Here is a 25,435-nt window from a genome sequence, read left to right as displayed (position 1 = left end):
AAATCCTATTTTGACTCTCAGTAATGACCACATTAGTTTCCAAGTCCTCACAAAGAATATATTTGACAATATTTCTGGAATTACTCAGTTTTTCTAGTAACCTAGATTACTAGTTCTCAGGCTACCTTTCCATTAAAAAAAAAAAAACCCTCATGGAACATTTTGCTTTTTCCAGATTTCTCTTATCTACACTTCAATTCTAAAAAAAAATCATTAAGACTCACAATGACTTAGGGATTTCAGATTCAAGGTCTTCAGAATAATCAAATGTATATTGCCATGTTTTTATTTGAATATCAAATGAATAAATTTGAATTCTAGTCACTTAAATGAATATTTAAGGTCTTATATTGCTTTATTTGTTCATATCATCCATATATATGTGTATATATACATACATGTATACATATATATATATGTCTATATATATCAGGAAAGCATTTTGTAAGATAGGAATGACTAGAACAGCATTTGTCATACAAGGTATGCATTCAGTAATAGTGGGAATTACCAATAAAATATTTACTTTCTATTTAATTAGAGTTCCACATTAGATATTCAAAATCATTAAGTTGGCAGTATAACATTCATAACAGATGTACAATATTCAGGCCCTCTAATATATACATTCAAAATAAATTTGACCTCTAATTATGAAGTCAACTAAAGTTCATGAAAAGGTATACTTAGTAATGTTTCCAAAGATTGGATGAAAACAGTGTTTTACATGATTTCTTAGACAAAAATTTTGCTTGTACAAAATTTTAGAATGGTGTCATTTATTCATCTGACTTCCCAAATCTCTAGCTCACAAGAGCCATGCTCTCACTATAATTACTCATGCTCTCTGACTATCCACCCCACCAAAAGCTAGTAAGTTAGTAAGTCTACTCCCACAAAAAAAATGCTAGCAAGGATTTTTTTTTTCCAAATACTTGTTCCAGCATACTCTGTTCTCCTAAGGAGAATTTTATGCATTAATCTTTGGTTTTACAAGGACATTTTCAGGTTTAATACATATTTTTTACATTGAAAACCCCAATAAAAAAATTTGCAACCAGCTCAGTGTTTAAGATGCAAGGATTTATCCAAATCTCCAAACTGTCCAATTTTACTCAGTAAAGGGGGAAGAACTTTTAAAGTCTGGACTTAATGTCAAAGTAGCACACTGCTCCTAGTAATGTATGGCTGTTTAAGCAATATCCTTTTAAAACGCAGTGAAGGGAGGGGCAAGGGATAAAGTCAATTAGAAAAGCGAGTAACACTGCTGTCAGAGCTAATAAGACTATGAAAAGGGAGAAATTTGGCAAAAGCTGGCAAGGATGGAAAGGAACTTTAGGATGGCATCAGTATATTACATTTGACTGAGTGGTAGAGCCGGAGCAGAAGAACATGAGGGGACTTGGGATCTGCAGAAACAAACTGATAAAAAAAAAACAGATGATTTGAAGAAATAAAGAATTCAATGAAAATCAAAAAGGAAAGAACATGCATATGGTCATAGACTTTGGTCCAGAAAGGGATAGAATAAAAGACATGATTAAAGTCAGTGGCCCACCAAAATGCTGTCCGGTAGTTCCTTTAGAAATGGGTTGCTATTCAAAAGTATCGCCAATCCTTCTTGCCTCAGACAAGAATTGGACAAGACAACCCAAAATGGTGCCAAAACTTTATTTGAAAACTAAGGGATGAATGGGTAAGGGAAAAGCTGGTTCTGACAAGTAAACTTGGGCAGAACAAAGAGAGGAAAGGGTAAGGGCAAAAATATCCCAAGAAAACCACAATAGCAGGCTTCTCGCAGTATCTAGTCTCCTTTATGCTGTTGACATCTCCTGGGAGCTGCAAGGCCCATGTACTGAATCCCGAGAATCATCAGGGGTGTCCCAGGGTGTATCTCCTGGGATCTTGCAATTGACAGGTCCCACCCATTTCTCCAACCATGTTGGCCACATCCTATCTCTTATATCATTGCCTCTTATACCAATAGTTTGCAGGGATGTTTTTATTTATTTTTAATTTACATTTTTCATTATTTGAAACCTCATGAAAAAATCATACATGCTTTCATCAGATAAGTGCTGTGGCTTTAGTTCTTTCTCTGAATATTTCTCAGGATTACAGTGCTGACTCGTGCATACATTTTGGTCTTTATTAGACTATTACCTGTTAGTATTTCTCCAAGATACCTACAAAGGCAGTAAAATCCGAAGCTCGAATATGTCAGTTCTTTCAAACTATAAACTATATGAAAACCTATTTTTGGCCTACTGCAATTTTCTAGCATTTACAGGAGTCTAAAAAGTTCTAAACTTCTATGATCAATTTATGTACTAATCATGTAAATTAATGAAATACTCTTAGCGAGGTGTATCTATCCTCTATAAATAAAATATTCCATTGTTAACATTATTCCTGTGTTTCTGGTCTGCATAGAGAAGTGTACAAACTAGTGAAAAACCAACTACTCATCAGAATACAGAATGATATTTCTTGCAATTAACTGGCTATCTGGTATACTATTAATTGCAAGAAATGAGGAAACTGATGTAGATAAATGCCCTAGCACAATACCTAGCAGCCAGTAATGTTCAAAACCATAATTTAATATAGAATACTGCTCTTCATCAGTTTATGTTGCCAATCTAGGAGTCCAACAATCTTTTCTCAAAGACCACAGATGCTTTGAAGTACATATTTTGCATTGACAATTCAGCCTTTTGCATGGATGTTTATTCCCTATTTGGTCGACTAGAGCTGCACCTACCAGCAGTCCTTCAGCAGGAAGGGAACCAGGACAAACAGTTCCAGCTGTGGAAGGGGAGGATGTGGGAGGAATTATATTAGTCACTCGCTTTTTCTCTCACATGGGCCATGAATATAGACCACGTGTTGAGAAGGCTGTGTGAAACTTCTTTGCATTCATCAAAGGGAGAACACTTTGTGACAGATTTGCTTGATAAACTTAAGTATAGTAATAAGGTTTGCAAAACAAACAGGAAAAGAGCATAAAATAATGTGTTAGAGTATCTAGTCTTTCTCTTAATTTACTGAAATTCTGTAGAGGAGCTCCAGGAAAATCCCAGCCCATGGGTTGGTGTGATAAATTCCCTTGAAATGCTTAAGTACAATTCATCACATGGTAAACACTTAATTGTATCCTTCCACAAACTTACTGATCTCCTTAAAATATAGCACTACTTTACCACAAATTCTCTTGTTCAGACTAAATTTGAAAGCAAAAGCATTGAAGCTAGGCTAGGATTCTTCAAGCACAAAGCAAAGATGAAATGATCTTTGAAAATAATTGAGAGGTTTCCACCTCCCACACACAGATTGCCTAAATCAGGGAGCACTGATAGTACCCAAATTTTGAAGTCCAGGAAAAAACAAGACTTGACAGGGATTATGGATAGTAGCCATAGCAACAAGGGATGAAGGCTCACTAACACATTTGTGCACGAGGAACCATGGCATTGGTTTGGTGGAAAACTATCTAAGAACAAATAGATCCATTTGAGAAATATGGACTTTGTATGACTTCTGAGACCCCCATATTTTCACCTCAGAATTCATCTCAGAATTTTCATCTCAGTTTCATGAGAAAGTAGAGCCAGAACTTACACAGGATGAAAAATGCACAGGCTGACCACTGCTTATTATTTGCGGTAAAGGCAGTTTCTAGAAAAGAACAAAAAGAAACAAAAATCTTGAACTCACTCTTGATTGCTAAGTACCATAAATACAAATATCTTTTTCTACTTTTTGTTATTTTCTCTTAATTAACCACTTTCAATTCCAGTTTTAGACTCTTTGGTTCTTCAATAGTAGCATTTTAGTTCCAGAGATTTTGGTTCATTCATAAAAGCAAGCAGGGAAGATGAAAGGTATTCACTAAATCTTTCAAGAAGCACTCTCTGGATGTTTGAATTCCAAATGCAATCTCCTCTAAAATTCACATTGAAAAGGTGACATTTACAGGCTAGGTTAGCTTGCAAAAGGGATCGTACAAAGGGTAAACTTGTGCCCTTACCATTTTCGTACTTCTAAGAAATCCGCCTCTTTCCCTGGAAGAAAAAAATGACAAATGGAAAAAACTGTTTCATATGTTCCAGGATCATCTGTGTTTACAAGAGAAAGGCAGAGCAATCAGATATTCCGGAAACCGGATCATGAGATGGCACATTAGTTGTCCAAACATTTCTCTGAAAAAAAGAAAAAAGGATAGGGCCGTAGGAAATGTCATGCATGGGTGCTGTAGTTGTTCACAGCAACCCTGGGCTGTGTGTTACAAACCACATCTGCTTGGATGTCTAGACTGCCTTCCACTGGGGGAGAATGGTGGTACACGTGGTAAATGAAGTTAACGCAGTAAAGCCAATATAAACACTGATGTTTTGTCTTCTGACAGCGTATGAATGTGCAAGCATTAAGTTATAGGAGAAAAGGGGCTAATTTTAGATTTGTTCCTAGCCCTCTCCATGTGAATGGTGTCGCTGTGAGCCCAGCAATGAAGTTCACTGTGTTGTAGCAGACTGCGCGGTTCCTGAGTGTGTCAACCCAGTCTATGAACCAGAACAATGTTGTCCTGTCTGCAAAAATGGTAAGACCACACTGCATTAGCTTTGGAGAGGGGTTAGTGCAAAATAAAAATATTTCACTCCTGCACACCATTCAGTGCAAGAGCCCTCTATGATCTGCCTGTGGTTTTTCAATATGGGCATAGCTGATTTATTTTTTCTAAAGCCTTAAAGTGAAAATAAACCAGCAATGGGTGAAATTTGCAGCCTTCCATCTGGGAAATTAAAGCTCTTGCAAGCTGTCTTTGTTGCGATCCCTATTATCTATTGTTGATTTATAAGGAGGCTATTGGAAAGAATACAGTACCTTCCTTTAGCAGTGACTTGTTTCTCTCATATGGAGCCGATGAAGCAGTTCACCCAGTTCCATAGTGCACACTGTACCCCAGGACAGAGAGCAGGAATTGGGCAAAAAAACACACATTCAATTATTAATGTTCTTAAATTTACATAAGAGGGAAAAAGGTTTAGGGACTTTTACTTTAGGTTTTCAGTACAGTCGAGCTTTGTTCTCACAGAAATTCACAAGTAGAAGAGTTGTTTTATTTATGAGGTTATGGATCCTTTTTGTCCCCCTTAGAAAGTAGAGATTGAAACAACAGTACCATAATCACCCAAAGTCAGTGTAACCCTGCAGAGAAGACAATGCAGTGCAATGAACCTAGGTCACTGTATCGACAGAGGAAATAGCTCACTCTTCTTCATGGCTATATTCTACGAGAAAACAAGATAATGGTACATAACCCATCCCTTCTTACCAATAATTCCGCCTGGAAAAGTGGTTATGGCTAGTAATGAAGTTGAGGTCTCTGACTTTATCTGGGCCCTTTCTAGAGGCAACTGGGAGCTGCCTGTATGATATATTTTCTGTTCTGAGTTTGAGATTATGTTCACTCACCTACCAGCTTTTTCCCTTACAGAAGGATAGTTAGTAAAAAGAAGCATCAGGTTATTTAAAGGTAAAATAAAAGTAGCTCTGGCTGCTTTTTAAATAATTTTTTATAATAAATTTTGTGTTTTGGTATCTTCCCAAAGGATTTGCAATTAGCCCTTCTGACAGTTTTCAAGTACAGGTTTTCCTATTTCTGATCATATTAATCCATTCAATTACAATATTACATGTTTACCTGGCTTCTGTTGTGTTTCTTATCTGACTGACCTGTTATAATGACCGTCACCATGATTTAGAGGGTAGAAATTAATATACTCCTTAAGTTCCAACCTATCTGATGTGTGCAGACATCACATATATTTTTAGAGAGATTTTAAAGAAACTGGAAAAGGTACAGGAAAGAATAATGAGATGATTTAATGGTTGAAAAATGGGACCTATGAGGATAGACTGAAGAGGTTAGGATAATTTGTCCTGGAAAAGGAAAAGCTCGGAGGAAACCTAACTGTCATAAAGGATATGAATGGCTAGTCTGAAGTAGAGAAAGACTGGTTATTTTCATTTTCTCCAAGGATAGAATGAAGAAAAACTCAGCTACTTAATCAATCTTTAATAATAGGATTGACGTCTTGGAGACTGTTCTTTTCTTCAAGAAACAGCTATCTAAACAGGTCCTGCAGGATCTTTTCTTCCTTAATTATTAGCTTTGTCTCACTTTTAGGGTAAACATAAATATGTTTATACTTAAAATCTTATCTGCACACACTCAGCATAGATTTAGAGTATCTAGAGCATCTAATTAGGGTATGATTTTTACACATGCATGCAGCATAACTTCATGCCTACCCTGCACTGAAGCCTAAGGTACATCTGTAGTTAATGTTTGCATCACATGTTAAATCAGCCACTGCAAGCAGGTCGGGCTTAATTTGACACGACCCAAGATTTGTCTTGTTCTGTCCTGTCAGAGCAGAAATTTGCTTCAGGTGAAACCAACTTTTCACAAAAATGTATAAACCATGATCTTTAATTGTTCAGTTACTCAATGAATGAGAATCATTGGTATCCTTAACAAGCAAATGTGGAGTTCACAAAGTATATTAGCGTTCTGATTTTTCCACCCCAACGCCCTGTAAAATCATCACTTTTACTTCCTCTTCCTATTTCTTTTCCTTTTTTTTTTTTTTGGTGTTTTTCCGTACCAGGAACCAAACTCACGACCTTGCGCTTGCCAGGCAGGCGCCATGCCGCTGAGCTAAATCCCCAGCCCCCTCTTGCTATTTCTAAACATTTTTTCCTTTTATTAAATAAGGGAAATGAATCTCTATTAAAATTAGGGAGAAGACTTACTGTAATGTAACACAGAGATGTAATTCTTTTTTATTATTGAATGCTACCAAATAGTGACTTGTACCAATAAAGTAGAATCCATTTTAGAAAGAGTAAACTGAGGCCCAATAAAAACACCTATGACCAATAATACTCATATTTTTATTAAGGAAACAGACTGAAACCCAAGTTTTACTTGCTTTCCTTCAAAGCCTAATCCAGAAAACAAACAGATGACCCATATATAAAAGAGTTAGAAAGGAAAACAGATGTTTATCATGACTAAGGATACCTAGGCCAGTTTCTTAAATTTCCAAAATTATCATGACTAAGTAGAACTAGGCCAATTTCTTAAATTTCCAGCGGATTATACGCCACTCATTATGTATGAGAAGATAAATTTGCCCATAATTATGTAAGCTATTTTTTAATGTGCCTGCTATTTTCTTAGATTAAAGTAAACCAGCAACAAGATAAAAATCTCCCTTATGAATTTAAGGTAAAAGCAATGGGGTTTAATTTATACATAGTCATAACATTTTCTATATTTTCTTAAATCATAAATTTTGATGACTTTGGTGGGCAAACTTTTTCAATTTGCATAAATGCTGATTGTCTTGGCAGTCAAATACTTTCCTTTTGCATAGTAAGACTGATGTTTCTGGCTTCTTAAATTGCAACTTGCCAAGAGTAAGAATCATTAAAGGTATAAAATGAAAGATTAACATCGTAGAACCTACCACACCTAACCTTACAACTCAGCATTCAACTGATATCAAAATACTCCTTTGGAGATTATTTAGGCACAAACAAAATTAAGAAACTTAATAATATGTACATTAATTTCCCAGAAAAGAATAATTACCAATAAAAACAAAAATTATATGCAGAAATAAGTACTTTAAATATTATAAAGTTGAAAATCGCCTGCTCTTTAGATAAACAATGATACTCTTTCTTTTGTCGCAGTGATGTAATCTATAAGAAAAAATTTAAGAACACATACTTTTGGAAATTTTCCCTAATTAATATAAAGAAGAAAAAAAAATTTTGAATTTCTTTGTCACAAAGATTACTTCAAGCAGAATTTCCAGTGGTTATGAAGGAATATAGCCAAACCATAAAATATATTCCATTATTATTAAAGTTAGTTCAGCACCAGGACTGTCAATTTAATTTTAATAAACTAAAGCATTAAGGAAAGTTGTGCATGAGTAAGCACAAAGATGAGAGTAACTCTTTATTTGGGGAGACTGATATAAGAATTTATTTCTAAAAATATTTAGCATTTTATTCTCCTTCCTATGCACATTTGCAAGAGTTGGCAATTCAAAAGCCTTCCAAAAAATATATTTCTGGACCACTTGTTTTTTTCCTAAGGTGGTGTTCTTCGATCTATCTTTAACCTGCAGGAATTTTCATGTGAATAAGTAGCACAATTAACCATATATTTTGTTTTCATGATACGAAAAAAATAAATTAGCGCAGGATCTGCTTATAGGAAACATTACAGTATAGAATGTTACATAAATATTTCAAGTATTTGCTAATTGATCATATTTTGACTAGTATATATCCAACAATGCATATTATTTTTGAACGCATACTAATATTAATTTAAACTTCTTGCTCTGTAGCCACTCATTCCAATTTTCAGTTGTCCATACATACTAATATTTTTGTCCCAAGTCATTAAAAATCCATGCATACAGACTAAAATATCTGGACTAAAAAAAATATGTTTGGCCAGTTATTGAGATGTTTAAGCATTGGAACATCCAAATGAATAATCGCAGTTTTTTCCATTTCATTAGCCAGTAATTTGATGAGTTTAATGTTTTTACTGGAAACAATTAGGCATTATTTATGGTTCTGATTGAAAAGATACCTCATGAAAAATTGAAAGACACAGGACATTTCTCCAATCTTATATACACATTAGATGAGGAGCATTCATCTTCTTTCTAACTCAAAATTCAACTCTAAACTCAAAACTCTAAACTCAAGTTGACATAGCCCTGTTGAAATATCTAATTTCATATCTCTTCCTCTCTTCTAGTTTAGTGGTGATAAAAATAAGGAAACAAAGAGACTAAGCAAAAAGGCAACTAGAAAGGAGGACAACACAGGGAATGGGCCATTTGGAAAAAAGAAAGAGAAAGAATTTCATAATATACAATACTTGCTACAAATACTTGAGAAGGCATGTTTGTCATGCACAATTGTTAATATTCCTAATATACAAAGAGCTCCTTCAGATGAAAAAGAAAAACAATTCCACAGGATAAAAACATGAGGAAAAATTTATTACATAAAGCAGATTCACAGAACAAAACCAAGTGTTTAATAAATTATGAAAACTGTACTTAATCAAAAGTGACCAGGGAGATAAAAATTGAAGCAATGAGGTATCAATTTTGAACAACTAGTAACTTGAGAATAAACATATTTCCTGTTACAAGAAATTCTGAGAGAGTTGCAAAAAGCTGAACAACTTTTAAGGAGGCACTTTCTACCAAAATGTTTTGTCACTTGATAAGTAATTCTACCTTTTATACTTTGTTCATATTAATGCTCAAGATTTTCACTGCATTTTAAAGTGAAATATCTGAGGAAAACTCAGTTGTCCTCCAATGGAACAATGAAATGTAGTTCAGCCTTTAAAAAGACATGACTGACATTTTTTAGTGTCAAGTAAAATAAAGACCAGAGGGTACACTGCACTTTATATTATATATGCCATAGTAATACATACTATATATAATGTATACATCTTAAATTGCATATATCTAAAACAGTTTTAAATGAAACATAATTTTTAATAGATGGACATATGTACATAGGAAAAAAGCTAAGTAGGTAGACCATGGAATGATAACATTGATTCCCTGATTTCTTCTAGGGAGCAAATGAAAAACTAAAGAAAAGAAAAAGAGAAAAAATCTTTACTACATCAAATATTTATAAGTTGATAATACAACTATACCATTATATGAAGAGCTTATTCACACAATTATCAAATTATCAAAAATATAAGTATTATTCATCAATAATAATCACATTAGGCTATTTTGAAATCCTTTTCTGTTGTTTTTGTATTTTGCACAGAGAAAGTTCTGGAACAGTGCACACCAACTTTTTAGCTGTGATTCAATGATCAGGAGAAAAAAATAGGCAATAAGGGAATTTGGAATTTTTCTTTCATAAACCTTGCTGCTGAGTACATTTTCACAAGCCTATGGTACTTCTATAATTTAAGAAATTTCATCAAGCATTTAATGAAAATTATAAAAAGATAATTTTAATGTTATATAAGCAAGAACATTTCTTTTACTGATATAAACCAAAGATTACAAACAAAAAATGAAGTTAGATCAACTGTATTTGTGATTATTAATGAAGAAGTCTTAAATAAAATACAAGCACAAAATCTTCTATGTAAAATCATTGGGTTGCAGATTGTATAGGCAGAATGCAGTTCACATATTGTATAATGTAGTATATCACCAATGGTCTAGACAACCGTTCTTTAGTAAATTGCATGAACTTTTCTGTAGCAAAGTACATGACAATCATATTAAGGACACTGAATAAATAGAATCTTTATTCCAAATGAATTTTTGCATCAAAGTCATGAAAAAACTCTTGGATCTCAACAGACTGTGGAAAAGAGGTTATCTATTTTGTCGGAAAGACACAAGCAGCATGTATGGTGGCGCATATGTGCAATCACACCAGTCTGGGAGGCTAAGACAAGAGGATCACAAGTTCAAGCTTAGCCTGAGCAACTCAATAACTTAGTGAGACCCTGTCTCAAGAGAAATACAAGGACTGGAAATGTGGGTCAGTACAAAGATACTGGCTTCAGTCTCCATTACCTAAAAATAAAAGCATCCTGAGCAAATGGGATTTACTATGGGTTTTCAAATATACTTAGGAATTCTACTATTATAATTTTTCCTGCAGCTAAACTGAAGAGAAAGATCATGTTATTATTTCCACATACACTCACTGACATTAGACATGAATCATCATAAAAAGCTGTTGATGAAATAGGAAGATGGTTTTTTTACATGACAAAATATATCTACCTTGTCCCCAAAGACCAGAATCAACTTTAATGAGGAAGCACTAAAGAATTTCCTAATAAAAGCAAGTGTAAGATAAGAATGCCCACTTTTATTTAATATTTCAGATAGATAGGACAGATAGATGATAGAAGATAGATGATGGATAGATAGATAACCAGCTAATATAGCTAGAAAAGACAACCCAGTGTAGAAAAATGAGAAAGAAGAACATAAAACTGTCACTATTTACATGTAATATAGATGTACAGGAAAAAATGACAGATGACTGTGTATTATAAACAAGATAGCAGAGTACAAATTATGTTGGTACAACTGGATAATTATCTTAAAAAATAATTTCAAATTCCTAACTCATAATTCAGGTGAAATTTAAATTGAACAGAGATGAAACATAAACAATTTTCTGAAAGAAATACAAAATAAAATCTGAGCAATTTGATTTATTTTTTTCAAGTGAATAGACAAAATCCTCTATATAGCATAATAAAATGAATCAGAAAAATACTGTGAATAAATTAAAAGTAGGAGGAAAATCATTCATATATCCTAAGATATTAATCTTTCACATAAAGAAAAAAAGATAAATGTGACATTTTCTAAAAAAAGGGGAAAGAACTTCAAAAAGCACTCTACAGAAAATAAAAATAGCCCTTCAACATGTGAAAAATTGCTCAAGTCCACTTATAAGAAGGAAAATTTGATACAATTTTTGTCACCTACAGATTACTGAATTCCTAGAGTTTAATAATCCACTTTGTTGGATTGTGTAGACACTCTTCTACCCTGTGGTTGGACATACAAATTGGACCACTTCATTGAAGGAAATTTGAAAATATAGATAAAAGCCAAACTGTATGTACCTCTTCCCTCAGCAATTCCACATATGTTTACAGACATGTAGAATGAACAATATTGCTTATTTTCTATCTTGTACTTTAGTTTTCTAATTAACAAGAAATTACCAACATAATTTTAAATAATACATTTGAAGAGAAACAAGTGACTAGAAACTCAAAAAACTACCTAGACATGTTACAGTTTAGCATACAGTTAAAGTAACACCTAAATATCTGATGAAAATACATTAGTTCATAAATAGAGATTAGTTCAGAGTGATTTATCATTTTTTAAAAAGTGAAATTATATTGCTACCTCACCTATCACACAAAAATAAAGTTTGTTTGAATTAACTAATTTTAAATGAAATCATAGAGGACTTTTTAAAATAATGTAAGTAATATTATTTTGTTCTCAGGATAACAAAGCTCTTTCTTTCTAATCATATAAGCAAACAACTAAAAAGAAAGAAATAAAATGCAAATTAAGTAATATGTACTTTTGTAACTAAGTTTCTTCATATTTTCAGAGAAGATAGTATCTACATTTGGCAAGATAAAATGGCACAGACACTCTTACATACTACTGCATTACTGACATATTCTCTTGAAAGGACAATAAAGATATATGGACACTTGATCCAGCAATCATACTTCTAGAAATAGATTTTTTAAAAACTCAGAAAAGCATATAAAATGTGCATCTAGAGATATTTATAACAAGGTTCTTTCTTAATGGGAACAATTAAAAACATAAAACCTAAATATTGAACAATAAACTGGCCATATTAAAAAACACAGTAGACCTACATGGACTATTATGAAAGCATTATAATTAATATTATGGAAAAAATTAATAATATCTCCTCCTTGCAAAAAGATGCATGTTTGTAATATATTATTAAATATATAATCAAATTAAACTTAGACAAATACCATATATATATATTGTTGTTGTTGTTGTTAAAAATAAAAATATCAGCCAGGCCTGGTGGCACACCATTAATCCCACCACTAGGGAGGCTGAGGCAGGAGGATCGTTGCAAGTTCGAGACTAGCCTGGGCTACAAAGTGAATTGAAGGCCAACCTGATTGCATAACCAGACTCTATCTCAAAAAGACAGAAAAAAAAATCAGGTTCAGAAAAAAGAAGAAAAAAAGACTGGAATAAAACATTTTACAATGCTAGTAGTACTTATCTTTAAACATTAAGGTAATGGATGTTTTATTTTCTTTTTTTATTTTCTTCTTCTAGCTTATATTTTCTAAATTTCCTATGACCAACATATATTATCTTTGTGATTTAAAATTACTATTTAAAATAGAAAAATTCATAACCAAGTTGATATGTTTTTTCTATTTTCATAATTAGTTATGGAATAATCAAAGATATGTCACTTACTAGAAATTATAATGATTCTTTATTATAATTTGTACTCTTAAATTAATTAACCAACTAATAATTTCAACCACTTGACTTTTCAACTCCTTTAACTATGAGATTCTTTTTAAAGCATTTAGAAAGCTTCATTGCCCATTTTATGCACCTATTAGGGAAACTGCTAAAATATTCACTTAAATATATTCATTTACATTTTTATAGAAGTATTTTGAAAATTCCATCCTAATTGGGTGCAACTGTTTCACCTTAAAGTAAAATTTTCTCACTTCCTCTTTGGTAGACAATTAGTAACAAGCATAACACAGATATAAAACAAATACATTGAAGATAAAAAAATTTTCCGGGAACTCAGAGCATATATCCTGGAACAGTCCAAGATGAAAGAATGTCTTATGACAGGAGTTTCAAAGTCTGCATTTCACTGACTCCACAACTGTAGGTCAGAATTGTGGTAATCTTATAGATAGATGTCAAAGTAGGGTAATAAATAAATAGCTATATTAATGAGTCACAAGCAATAATTTCCTACTTTTTTCATAAAATATCCTCCAAACTATAACAAGAAATAATGATATTTATGTTCTCTTAGATCAGTAGGTTTCCCTTTTAACTAATTAACAAACTAGATTTCAAAAGTATTACAATGTTGGCAGAATTAATGCCTTATTTATTTACCAATAATCACATCTCTTCTGTAGTTATCTATGTTATCTGGTCTTTAAGACAGTGTAGAATAGAAGACCAACACATGACAAAAATTTGAAGTTTTTTTAATGTGTCTCCCTTGACATACGAGAAATACTTACAGACTGTTTCACCTACGTACACGTTTGAGCTGTTGAGTTCAACCCACCATAAAGTACATGGCTTCTCCATTGCAAACGGACACACTGGAAATCATGCTGTCCTCTGTGAGGCCTGTAGTTCTTCAATATTCAATACAGTGCCCCACAGGGCACTTAGAGAACGCATGGAAAGGTCTGAACACACCTACACTGGCTGTCTTGCTCATGAACATGCACATTACCTTGAAGATCTAGCCTCAAAACAGTACCTAGGTACACCGTTGAGTGTATCCTCCAGAACTATACCTAAACCCATTGTCTGCCTCTTTTTTTTAAATGCTGGCAAAGTTTTACATTTAAAGTTGATTCTAACAGAGTGAGTTTGGGCCAAGTAAAAGCAGGAAAAAGGAAGTAAAAAATGTTAAATATATCCTACAACATACTGTAGGCTACCATGAAGAGACACAATAGCCCTCTTTTTAATTATTCTTTTTGTAGACTGTTACTATCTTCTAAGAGGTAGAGAGTCAAGTCTCCTAAACCACCTCCATGAATGTGGAAAATGTGCACCCTGGATAGCTACCAGGTTCTTATTAACTAAGGTAGGATCTGACTGCAAAAGTAAGGCATGGGACCATGCCAAGATTCACAAACACTCAAAATAATCCCATCCTTCTAAGGAGGCTCAAACCATTAGTTCTGGAATAGTCTCATTAAAGAAGTGATGCTACTGGTCTGTCTCAGGTGAGCTGCCAGTCAAGGATGTCAAGCCTTTACCATCTGGCTTGAGATTGTTGGGACTCCACTCACGATGCCCTTTCTCCCTACTTTCTCATCTCCCAGTGCCAGCCCAGGACTAGTATGGAGGGTCCCTCGCAACCCTTAAACTCCCATCTGTATACATTTCTCTGAGCTAAGAATTAATTCCTCAAACCACCACTTCCTACCCCCTTCCCCTGCTTCATTTCTTGCCGTCACACTGCCTGCCACGGGAGTAGCACACAGCACCGAGTCTGGGGCTTGTCTTCCCTTCTCACTTGGGTGATCTTGTCTGTTTCATTGTAGTAGTTGTAGTCACACACTCAACGACATATTATAGGTGCATGTTGTTTTAGATGAAAATAATATGTGTGAAATTTAATTTAAAAAACCTATATTGTTCCTTTAGAAGAGCTGTGATTGAAAAAAATCTTATTGAGTTATCTCAAGTGACCTTTTTAAATATATTAGCCTTCTGCTTCATGCAAAGTTCCTTCACATACAGAATCTAGGAGGCATGCATGGTGGGAAGAAAGTGCTTCTCTTATTTCTTTCATATTAAGTTTGGTTTAGTTTACTGTTAGAATGATCTTGCATATGTTAACTAGTGGGAGGCATAGTAAAGTAATCTAGAAGAAAAAGGCTGATGGATAGAGGAAACTAAGCTTAGCTTGAAATTTTACTGCTTCATAATCTCACTCTGGACACCTAGAGTTTCTGCTTGTTAAGAACAGATTTCATTAAAACAAAACAGAATTTATGTAATGTGCCTGTCACATTAGTGCAAAATAATATTATCATTTATTAGTGTCATACATTACTTAATTTTAAAGAACAAATATGTAAAACCTTGGAAAATACAGAGAAAGAGCTCAATAGATGAGATCGGTTGTTCCTGTTAGTCTCTAGTTTAATCATTATCATTAGACCAAATGTTGAGAAGATATCTGGAGAGCACAGCTATTTCTCTCAGTAAACTATCAGCTACACCCATCTTCATACCAGATTCCCAGAATCCCTTGCTCTTTGACCCAATCTCCAGGCACCCCAACCCGGTGTCTCCTCGTCTCTGGACCAGTACATTTCTGTTGTTTTCTGGTCATATTTTAGGACTTAGTCATCTTATAAGACCAAGAATGCTCAACATTGGAAAAATACGTGATACTTACCTGTGGTCCCAGTGTCCCAACTATTTCCCTCAAATTTTAATGCAATAAAGTATGAAATATTTAGAAATAAGAGGTTGTGAACACAACAGAATTTATGAGTGTGTGTGTGTGTGTGTGTGTGTGTGTGTGTGTGTGTGTACATAGGAGTTAGTAGGCTAAAAGCAGCACATTCTGTTGGGTCGAACAGCTTTTCATTTAGCTCAGAAGACTTTGCATAGAAGCCTGACTATACATTCTTAAGAGTTCACAAAGGAATAATATGACCAAATATGTGATCTAAAGATATATGGTAAAACAGCCAGAAGTTAAGGAAAAGATAAGGAAAAAATTCAGAAAATTTTCCTTCATATCAGGGCAGTGGATGACAATTAATTGTAGGTGAAAATATTGAACTCTAGAAATCAAATTATGCACCTGAAAAGTAAATCAGAAGTGTGGAATAAAATGGGGACCAAGATACACGTTAAACAACAAATACTTCTTCTGACATACAGTAACTGGGAAAGCCTGCAGGAATTGCTGTGGCTGAGGTAGGAATTCCTTGCAAGAAGACCTCTGATCTTTGAATGTAGCTCTGAGCTGCTTCAAATTGATCTATCAGGAGTGTTAAACCTTTTTTGAAACATATTTATGCCTGGATGCCCCTCAGTTGAGAAAAGGGAAATAAGAATTTGCTTCATGCTTACTTATTTTGCTCACATGCATTTCATTTGTTCAAAATGATGGCAAAGACCAGCCATAAATGTTGCTGGCTGTCAGGGCCCATAGCCGGCCAATCCTGAGTCCTTCCTTCCTTTTACCCATCACTTTTATGAGTTTTGCCGTAAGGTCCATAAAGCAACACACCTGTCTTCTGAGAGGCTAAGCTTTGTTAGTTTCCATCACTGTGAAATAGCAAAGTAGTTGCCAGTATTGTATCCACATCTCGAAAGCCTCCCCACTGTCAAATTTTGTTTTTGGAGTTATAATGGGTCAGGACTCAAGGCACAGGGATGGATATCACATCCATAATGTAAAAGGTTCTCCATCAACTTTGATCTTATGATTAAGAATGAGAAAGATGACAGTGAAAAGCAACACAGGAGGAAGAAAGCACATGAGCCCTTCAAGCCAGAATTCCTGGAGGTAAAAAATTGGATTCTGTTTCAACTGTCACTAAATGCACTAATCAGATTTCTGAGTCAAATAAAGTAACCAGTCCTTTGTGCAAAGTCATCTGAAGTCAATCAAAAAGTTCTTCAACAAGGGCCTTTATACCCTACCACCCTGTCTGTAAACACACACACTCATAAATATTCTCATGCTCACAACCTCTTTCATTTCTAAAAAATTCATTACTAATGCCACTAAAATGTGAGAGACATAGCTGGGACATGAGATATTAAAGGCATAATTTCCAAGTTCTATCTATTATCCCAATGTTGCATATACTTGTTTTATTTGTCAAAAACCATGACAGGGAGACAGTGGAAAGTTCTGGCCCAGAGAGGAGAAGACAAATGGGTAGGCACCAAGTGGTAAGCAGGGCATGCTGAGAGACTGCTGGGATGGAGTGCCTGCCAGGGGAGAGAGTGCACACACAAGTTGCTCTTTCTAGAGGTTTTCTCAACTCCTGGTCTAAAGATAGTTAATCCAAAGACCACCAAGAATAACACCGACTCTCATCTATTTTAAGTCCTTATAGGTTTTAGTTGCTTTGAAGGAATTAACATATTCAATCTGTACAACAATCCTATGAAAAGGAAATAATTGTAATCATTAACTGGCAAGGAGGAAACAGGTAATCAAATAAAGGAAATAAACTGCCCTCAGATATGTCTCTGAAATTTGTCCCCCACTCTAGCAAGCTTCGAAGACCATGTTCTCTAGCAGTAGTTCTCAGTGTGTAGCGCCAGACCAGTAGCAAAATCATCCTCTGGGAACTAGTTAGGTTGCAAACTTGTGAGTCATCCCAGATCTGTGAAGCCAGAGTGGTACCGAGCAAGCTGTGTCTTAACAAACCCTCCAGGTGAGCTTGATCCTCAAAGCTGAGAACCATCTACCTCCCTTCGGGTGTTTAAAGGGAGTTTGTTCTCTTCCAAATGAAGAGTAACTGTAGAGGGAAAAATGAGTTTACATAATTGCCAGCCAGTGACTCCCTGAGAGAAAGCTATACCAGGACAGGAGGCAAAACAAGGCTGAAGAAAAAGGGTCCAACCACAAAATGTCCTTAACTCAAAGGCCACTTACACTGGAGAGGGAGAAATGATAAAAACCAACAGGACCAAAAGCAGATTCCCCAGGGCCTGGCAGTGCAAACTGGTGGGAGATGCCAGGGAAAGGACATTTGGGTTAAGCTTTCAGAAATGTCTTCCAAGTGGTCGTGGCATTTCCTAAGAACAAAGCTATGATCACGGAGAGATAAAGTCAACATTCCTTTTAAAGGTAGTAAAAATCCCTAGAGAATGGGAAACAACAACATGAAATAATCAGGAGGGGTGCTGATTCGTTCATCACTCCTCTGATCCTTTTTATAGATCTATGGTGAAGAAGTGATTATTTCAAGTGAATTATTCTTTCTAGATTAAGGCATGGTAATTATTAATGGCATTTTAATAACAATTACATTTAAGAATATTTTAATATTTTAAACAACTTTGTTGTGATATAATTCACATAAAATGCTGCACATTTTTAAAGTGTGCTAATGTTTTGACATATGTATACCTATGAACCATTACCATAATCAAGAGAATGCACACATCCATCGCTCCCAAAACTTAGCCACACCCCTTCATGATCTCTTCTTCCAGCCCCTCGCTGCCCCATCCCATCCCAGGAGATTTGTCCTGTTCCATCCTCGCACATCACCCTGCATCCCCAGGACACTGTATAAATGGAATCGCTCACCATGCTCTCCCTTTTGTCTGGCTTCTTTCACTCAACATAATTACTTTGAGATGCAGCTATGTTGTGGCATGTATCAGTAGTTCATTCTTTTTAAATTGCTGAATAGTGTTCCATTCTTCAGCTATACCACCATTCATCTCTGCACTTGTTGCAGATGGTTCTACTTTTTGATTATTGCAAATGGTACCCTCACAAATATCCCCACATGTGTTTTTGTACAGATGTATACTTTCCTGTGTATTATAAAATACATAGGAGTAGACTGCTAGATCATCTGGAGAGTTTATGTTTAGCTTTTTTGAAAAAGCTAACCTGTTTCATGGTGGCTGTATAAATTCTATAGAATTGCAAGAGACATCCATTTCTTCTACATCTTCCCCAGTGCTTGGAACTATCAATTCTCTTTCATTGTAGCTATCTTAGTTAAAATGCATGGGTATTCCTCTGTTGTTAGAATACATTTTTCTAATGACTTGATGCTCAACGTTTTTCATGTGCTAATTTTCCATATAGACATCTCTGGTGAAATACCTGTTCAAATCATTCACTCATTTTTAAAAGTGAATTATTGCTTATCATTGAATTTGCAGAGTTTTTCATATTCCATAGACAAATGCTTTATTAGATATACATTTTGTGATATGTATATATACCCAAGATAGTTAAGATAATTGTACTACTAATTTCTATTGTTCACTGAAAGGAACCATTAGTGCTAATATTGTTCAATCAGTTTTGCATGCCTGTATCTGGTAACCCGAGTAGCTACTCTGAAGACAACAATATGCAATATATTCACCATTGTTAGTTTTCTGTCATCTTGTTTTCAAATTCTGTATCAGAATACAGAATTCTTTTGTTATTTTTTTAATCTCTTTTTTGTCTATTTAATGTAGATACATGCTTTGTGTCTCAGTTACTTTTCTCATTGCTGAGACAAAATACCCAAAACCAAAAGTTAAAGGAGGAAAAGTTTATTTAGTTCACACTTTGTAGAGGTTTCAGTCCATAATCCTGGCTCCAAGGTAGGATGGATGCAATAGCTCATGGTGGCTAAAACAGCAAAAGCAACAAGAGAGAGTGACATAAATTCCTTTCTGTCCTTTTAATTATATCCAGTGTACCGGGATTAAGGTGGTGCCACACCAACCAGTGGACTCATCCAACAATCACCCACCTTTGATCCTAGCAGCCTTAACCCCAGCATTGTGTGATGAATCAATCAAGAACTCTAGATTCAGCCACCTCCAAAAATACCCTATGATCACATGAGATTTGGAGGGGACATCTAGACACAAATCATAACACTTTGTAACTTCTTTTCCCTATATGTGATACCTTTTTATTCCATCTCTTGCTTTCTAAGAAAAGAAATTTTTAGTAATGATGAAGTCTACTGTATCAATGCTTCCTTTAATGAACTGAACTCTTGGTTACAACCATAGGTCAAAAAGTATTTTTCCTATGTTTTCTCTTGTATTTCAGTTTCAGGTTTTACAGTGTCTATGATCCATTTTGAGTTAATTCATCAATATGGTGTAAGGAACTGATTGACTTTTTTTCTCTTTTTAAATACGGATACTCAGTTCTTGAGGACCATTTACTAAAAAACCTATTCTTTCTCCATTCCAAAATCAATTGTTTATGTATGCAGCTATTTCATGTATATTTATAGTAAAATATACATAAATATTGAATATCCATGAATAATGTACATTTTGTTACATACTCGGAACTATTTCTGAAGTCTCTATTTTGTTTCACTGACTATTTGTGATTTTATTATTCTAAGTATTTTGCATTTATGTCTGAATTTTTGAATCTTAATAATTAGCTGAAAGTGTGCTAATGTTTTGACACATGTATACCTATGCACCATTACTATAATCAAGACAGTGCACGTATCCATCACTCCCCAAACTTACCCACACTGCTTTATGATCTCTTCCTCCAGGCCCCATCCCATCCCAGGAACTTTCGCCCTGTCTGATGGAAAGTAAGGAACTTTCCATCCTTACACGTCACTCTGCATCTCCTAGAACACTGTATAAATGGGATTGCTCACCATGCTCTCCTTGTCTGGCTTCTTTCATTCAGCACTTCTTTCACTCTTCCCCAAATAAGTCTCTTAAACTTTTGATAGGCATTGCTTAAAATCTATACATCCATCTGGGAAAACTGATAGTTTTGAAATTGATGAACATGGTATATATCTCCATTTCCTTAGTTCTTTAATTTTAGCATGATTTTATAGTATTTAATATATACATATTTTACCTCTTTGGTCATTTTTATCACAAAGCATTTCATTGATATGCTTTTGTAATTAGCATGCTTTTAAAATGAAATTTCCTATTACTTGCTGCTGATACACAGAAATAGAATTAATATTTGTATATTGATGTTAGATCCTGAAGCACTGCTAAACTCTATCGTTTAGTCCAGTAGGATTTTTCATATCTTCATTGGACTTTTTAACATATTGTATTGAATAAAGATAGCTCTACTGCTTCCTTATCAAATGTATGACTTGAAATTATCTTCTTTCACTACATTTTGTAGAACATCTCATACAATGTTGAAAGAGTGGTTAAACAACACATCTTGCTGTTATTTCTGATTTGAAGAGAAAATCAATGAGTATTTCCTAATTAAATGTGATTTTACCAATAGCATTTTCATAGATGCTTGCTCTCAATTGGAAAAAATCATCTTCTGTTCCAGCTTTGCTAAGAATTTTTATTTTTAATCAGGAAAGGGATGCTGAATTTTGTTAAAATTTATCTCATTGTTGTTTGAGAAGATTGTGTTGATTTACGTTTAGTTTCTTAATATATTACATGGATTGATTTAAAAATCTTAAGTCAACTTTGTATTCTTCAAATAAACTGTACTGATTACAAGGTATTATCATTTTTTCTACATAGTTGGATTTGTTTTCTAAATTTTGCTTAAAATTTTGTCATCTAAATTCTGGGGAAGATTGATGTATGATTTTTTAGGTTTTTTTTGGTTTGGGTCTTCTTATTAATGTTTTATTAGATGTTGGTATCAAGATATTGCTTAGCCATATAGAATGAGTTATAAAAGTATTCTTTTTTCCAGTTTTCTGGAAGCTTTGTGCAAAATTGCTATTAATCTTTTCTTAAATGTTTGCTAGAATTATCAAAGACCTAAAATGCTCTTTGAACTTTGGTTTTCGTTGCGAAAAGGTTTTGAAACAATTTTAATGTATTTAATGTAAGGCTACTTCTGAGATATTTCTTCCTGACTTAACTTTTGCAAGTTTAGATCTCTAAGGAGTTATACCATTTCATATCACTTGCCAGATTCATTACAATAAAATTTTTGTATTCCCTTAGTATCTTTTTAATATCTTCAAATTCCACAACTACTTTATCTTTCTCATTCTTCATATTTGTAATTTATCTCCTGTATATTTTATCCTGATTGGTCTGACTAGAGATCTATCAATTTTATTTTCTCCAAGAATGAATTTTTTGGCATATTGATTTTCTCTAAAATCTTCTGTTTTCTATTTTATTGATGTCTACTGTAGCCTCTAATTCTTGTCTTTTACTTACGTTGGGTATAATAAAGTATTCATTTTGCAGTTGTTTAGGATGCAAAATTATCAATGTGAGCCCTCTCTCCCTTTCTACTCTAGATTCTTCTATGATTTTTCCCTAAGTTTTGCTTTAGCATCATCCTGCCAATTCTGGTATATTGAGCTCACATATTCATTAAGTTTACAATACAGTATTTTTCAGTTTAATTCTCTGTTGATTTTTTCTTTGAACTGAGTTATTTGGGATACAGTGATTAGTTCCCAAATACTGGATATTTTATGGTATATATTTATCATTGACTTCAGACTTAATTCCATAGAGGATGGAATATCTTTTAATTGTTCAAATTGTTTTGTATTTACTGAAACTTGTTTTATGGCTAATAATATATTTGATCTTGGTAAATTTTCCATATGTACCTGAAAAAACATGTACTGGTGTTCTTTACAAAATGTTAATCAAGCCGAGTCTATTCAATAACAGCATTGTTCAAATTTTTATATTCTTATTGATATCCCATTTTCTTTCTTCCATTAACTATGCAAAAGAATTGAAATCTTCAAAGTATACTTGTATTTGTCTATTTCTTCCAGCAGTTCTATCAGCTTTTGCTTTATGTACTTTAATTTTTTCATTATATATATAATGATTAATGATTTGTTATGGCATTCTTATAAGTTGGCCCCTTTATAATTATGAAATGACATTCTCCATCTCTTTGTAATCTTTGCTCAGTAATCTATTTTGTTCTTTCATTAAGGCAGTTATTTTCATTTCTTTATCATTCCTGTTAGTATGCTATAACTTGTTCCTGTATTCTACCTTTATCTGTGTTTGTGTACTTAAAATTCTTTGCCTATAGCATATACTTGCACCTCACTTTTCTATCCATTCGGTTAATCACAGCCTTATAATTGAAGTATTTAATCTGCATTTATTAAATGTTACTATTGATAAATAATTAGATTTAAATTTATCTTTTTTGTCTTTGTCTTTTTGCTTTTTTGTTCCCTTTTTCTTTTTTTTCTTCCCTTTTTCTTTTTTTTCTTCTTTTAGATAAATTGAATGTTTTATGATAATCCTAATTTGTTACTTTTTTGTTATTTAAGCTATAATAGCTTATTGTCTTAGTTTAATAATTGTTTGGGGGCTTATAATATACACCTTTAATTTATCAGACATGACTTTATGTAATATTATGCCACTTCATGTAGATTATCAGAATCTCTCAATGGTATACTTGAATTTCAACCTTCTTGAAGTTTGTAAGATTGTTCTCAAATATTTTCTTTTTACACAATACTTAGCTGTACCTTTTTCAAGAGTAAAAAATCTTAATAATATCCAGATAGTAAGAAAAATCATTTATATTTGGGGCTGGGGATTTAGCTCAGTGGCAAAGCGCCTGCCTGGCAAGCTCAAGGTCGTGAGTTCGGTTCCCAGTACCGGAGAAAAACCAAAAAAAAAAAAAAAAAAAATCATTTATATTTATCCATGGTTAAATGTACAGTCCTTTCGATTTCCTTTGCATAGATTAATACTTCCATCTGCTAGAGTTCTTCAGTCTAGATTATTTCTTTTGTTATTTCTTGTGGCACAATCATATTGGTGAATTCTCTAAACTTTTTCTTGACTAAAAAGTAATTTTTAGGGGCTGGGGATTTAGCTCAGCGGCAAAGCGCCTGCCTGGCAAGCGCAAGGTCGTGAGTTCGGTTCCCGGTACTGGAGAAAAAACCAAAAAAAAAAAAAAAGTAACTTTTAAATTTGAAAGGTAGTTTCACAAATTTAAACTTTTGACTTGGCAGGGTTTGGTTAGGTTTGGTTTAGTTTCTGATTTGGCTTAGTTTTGGGTATTTGTTTTTGTTTTATTTTAGTACTTTCAAGGTTCTCTTCTATTGTCTTCTTGAACTTTTTTCTGCAGAGGTATCTATTGCCATTCTTATGCTTAATCCTATGACTGTAAAATATGCTACTCCATTGCCTTTTAAGATTGTGCTCCTTTATTCCTGTTTTTGCACAATATAAGTGTTTGTAGTTTTCCTAGTGCATTTTTGCTTGTACTTTTATTACACACTTCTTGGACCTATGGATTTATAGTTGCTATCAAATTTGGAAACTTTATCCATTATTTATTCAAATATTTTTGTCTTACCCCCTTTGGAAATCTCTTAGGCAACTTAAAATAGTCCCATAATTCACTACTTGCTTTTCTATATCTTTTTGTAGTTTCCACCGTTAATGTTTCAACCTTAAAAATATTTTCTTCTGCAACAACTAATCTGTTAATAGTCATAATAATCACATTGTTATATTTATACCTGAAGATTATATTTGTTTTTAAATATTTCATTTATTTATACTTAAAACCTTTAATATATAAAAAGTATTTATTATTGTTTTCATGGTTTTTGTCTGCTTATTCTATCTGCAATACCTCCAGACCTAGGCCATTTTCTACTGATTGCTTTATCCCTTATTTTGGGTAATATTTTCATACATCCTCACATGAAAGGCAATTTTTAAATTGTCAGACATAAATTTCACTTTGTTAGGCACTTGACATTTTTTTCTGTAAATATCTTTGCTTTACTGTGAGACTAAACTAAATTACTTGGCAATATTTTGATCCTCCTATAACTGGTTTTTAAGAGTTGTTCAGCATGACCAAAGCTCTGCTCGGTCTAGGACTATTTCCCACTAAAGAGCCGAGCTTTCGAGGACCACGCTCAAAACTTTATGAACTATACAGGTTTCCCAGGCTATTTCTCCAGCCTTACTACTCAGTACTACTTCCCTCATATGCATATGCTAATCAGTACTCCACTGAAAACCCAAGGGAAACCCCCTGCATACCTTTCTTTCTCTCTCTCTCTTTCCCTCTCTTTTCTAATATTTTTTTCCTATAAACTCAAGTTTCCATTCTCTCCCCAGAATCACAGCCCTGTTTCCTCAACGTTGGGAGGGTTTCCCAGTCTAGAAACTCTCAAGACAGACACGAGACAATCCCAGTTCTCCCATTATTTCTTTCTCCCTCTCAGGAATCACGTGTTGAAAACCATTATGTTTAATATTTTATTGATTTTTATTGTTTAAAAAGGTAATGAATGGGGGCTGGGGATTTAGCTCAGCGGCAAAGC

The 25,435-nt window shown here is 33.9% G+C and overlaps 1 protein-coding gene across 2 annotated transcripts in view; it reads left to right on the top strand.

Annotated features, from left to right (window-relative positions):
- The window catches only part of Vwc2l (von Willebrand factor C domain containing protein 2-like), a 147,693-nt gene that overhangs the window by 20,359 nt on the left and 101,899 nt on the right, over positions 1-25,435 (top strand). For both annotated transcript variants that reach the window (XM_013520671.1, XM_013520670.1), the window contains one exon: positions 4,471-4,600. In XM_013520671.1, the coding sequence (XP_013376125.1) occupies positions 4,471-4,600 (130 nt within the window). The remainder of the gene's footprint in view (positions 1-4,470; positions 4,601-25,435) is intronic.

The sequence above is a fragment of the Chinchilla lanigera genome, unplaced genomic scaffold (assembly GCF_000276665.1).
Source record: "Chinchilla lanigera isolate Chin_1 unplaced genomic scaffold, ChiLan1.0 scaffold00056, whole genome shotgun sequence".
NCBI lineage: Eukaryota > Metazoa > Chordata > Mammalia > Rodentia > Chinchillidae > Chinchilla > Chinchilla lanigera.
This window is presented reverse-complemented; position numbering and strand designations above follow the sequence as displayed.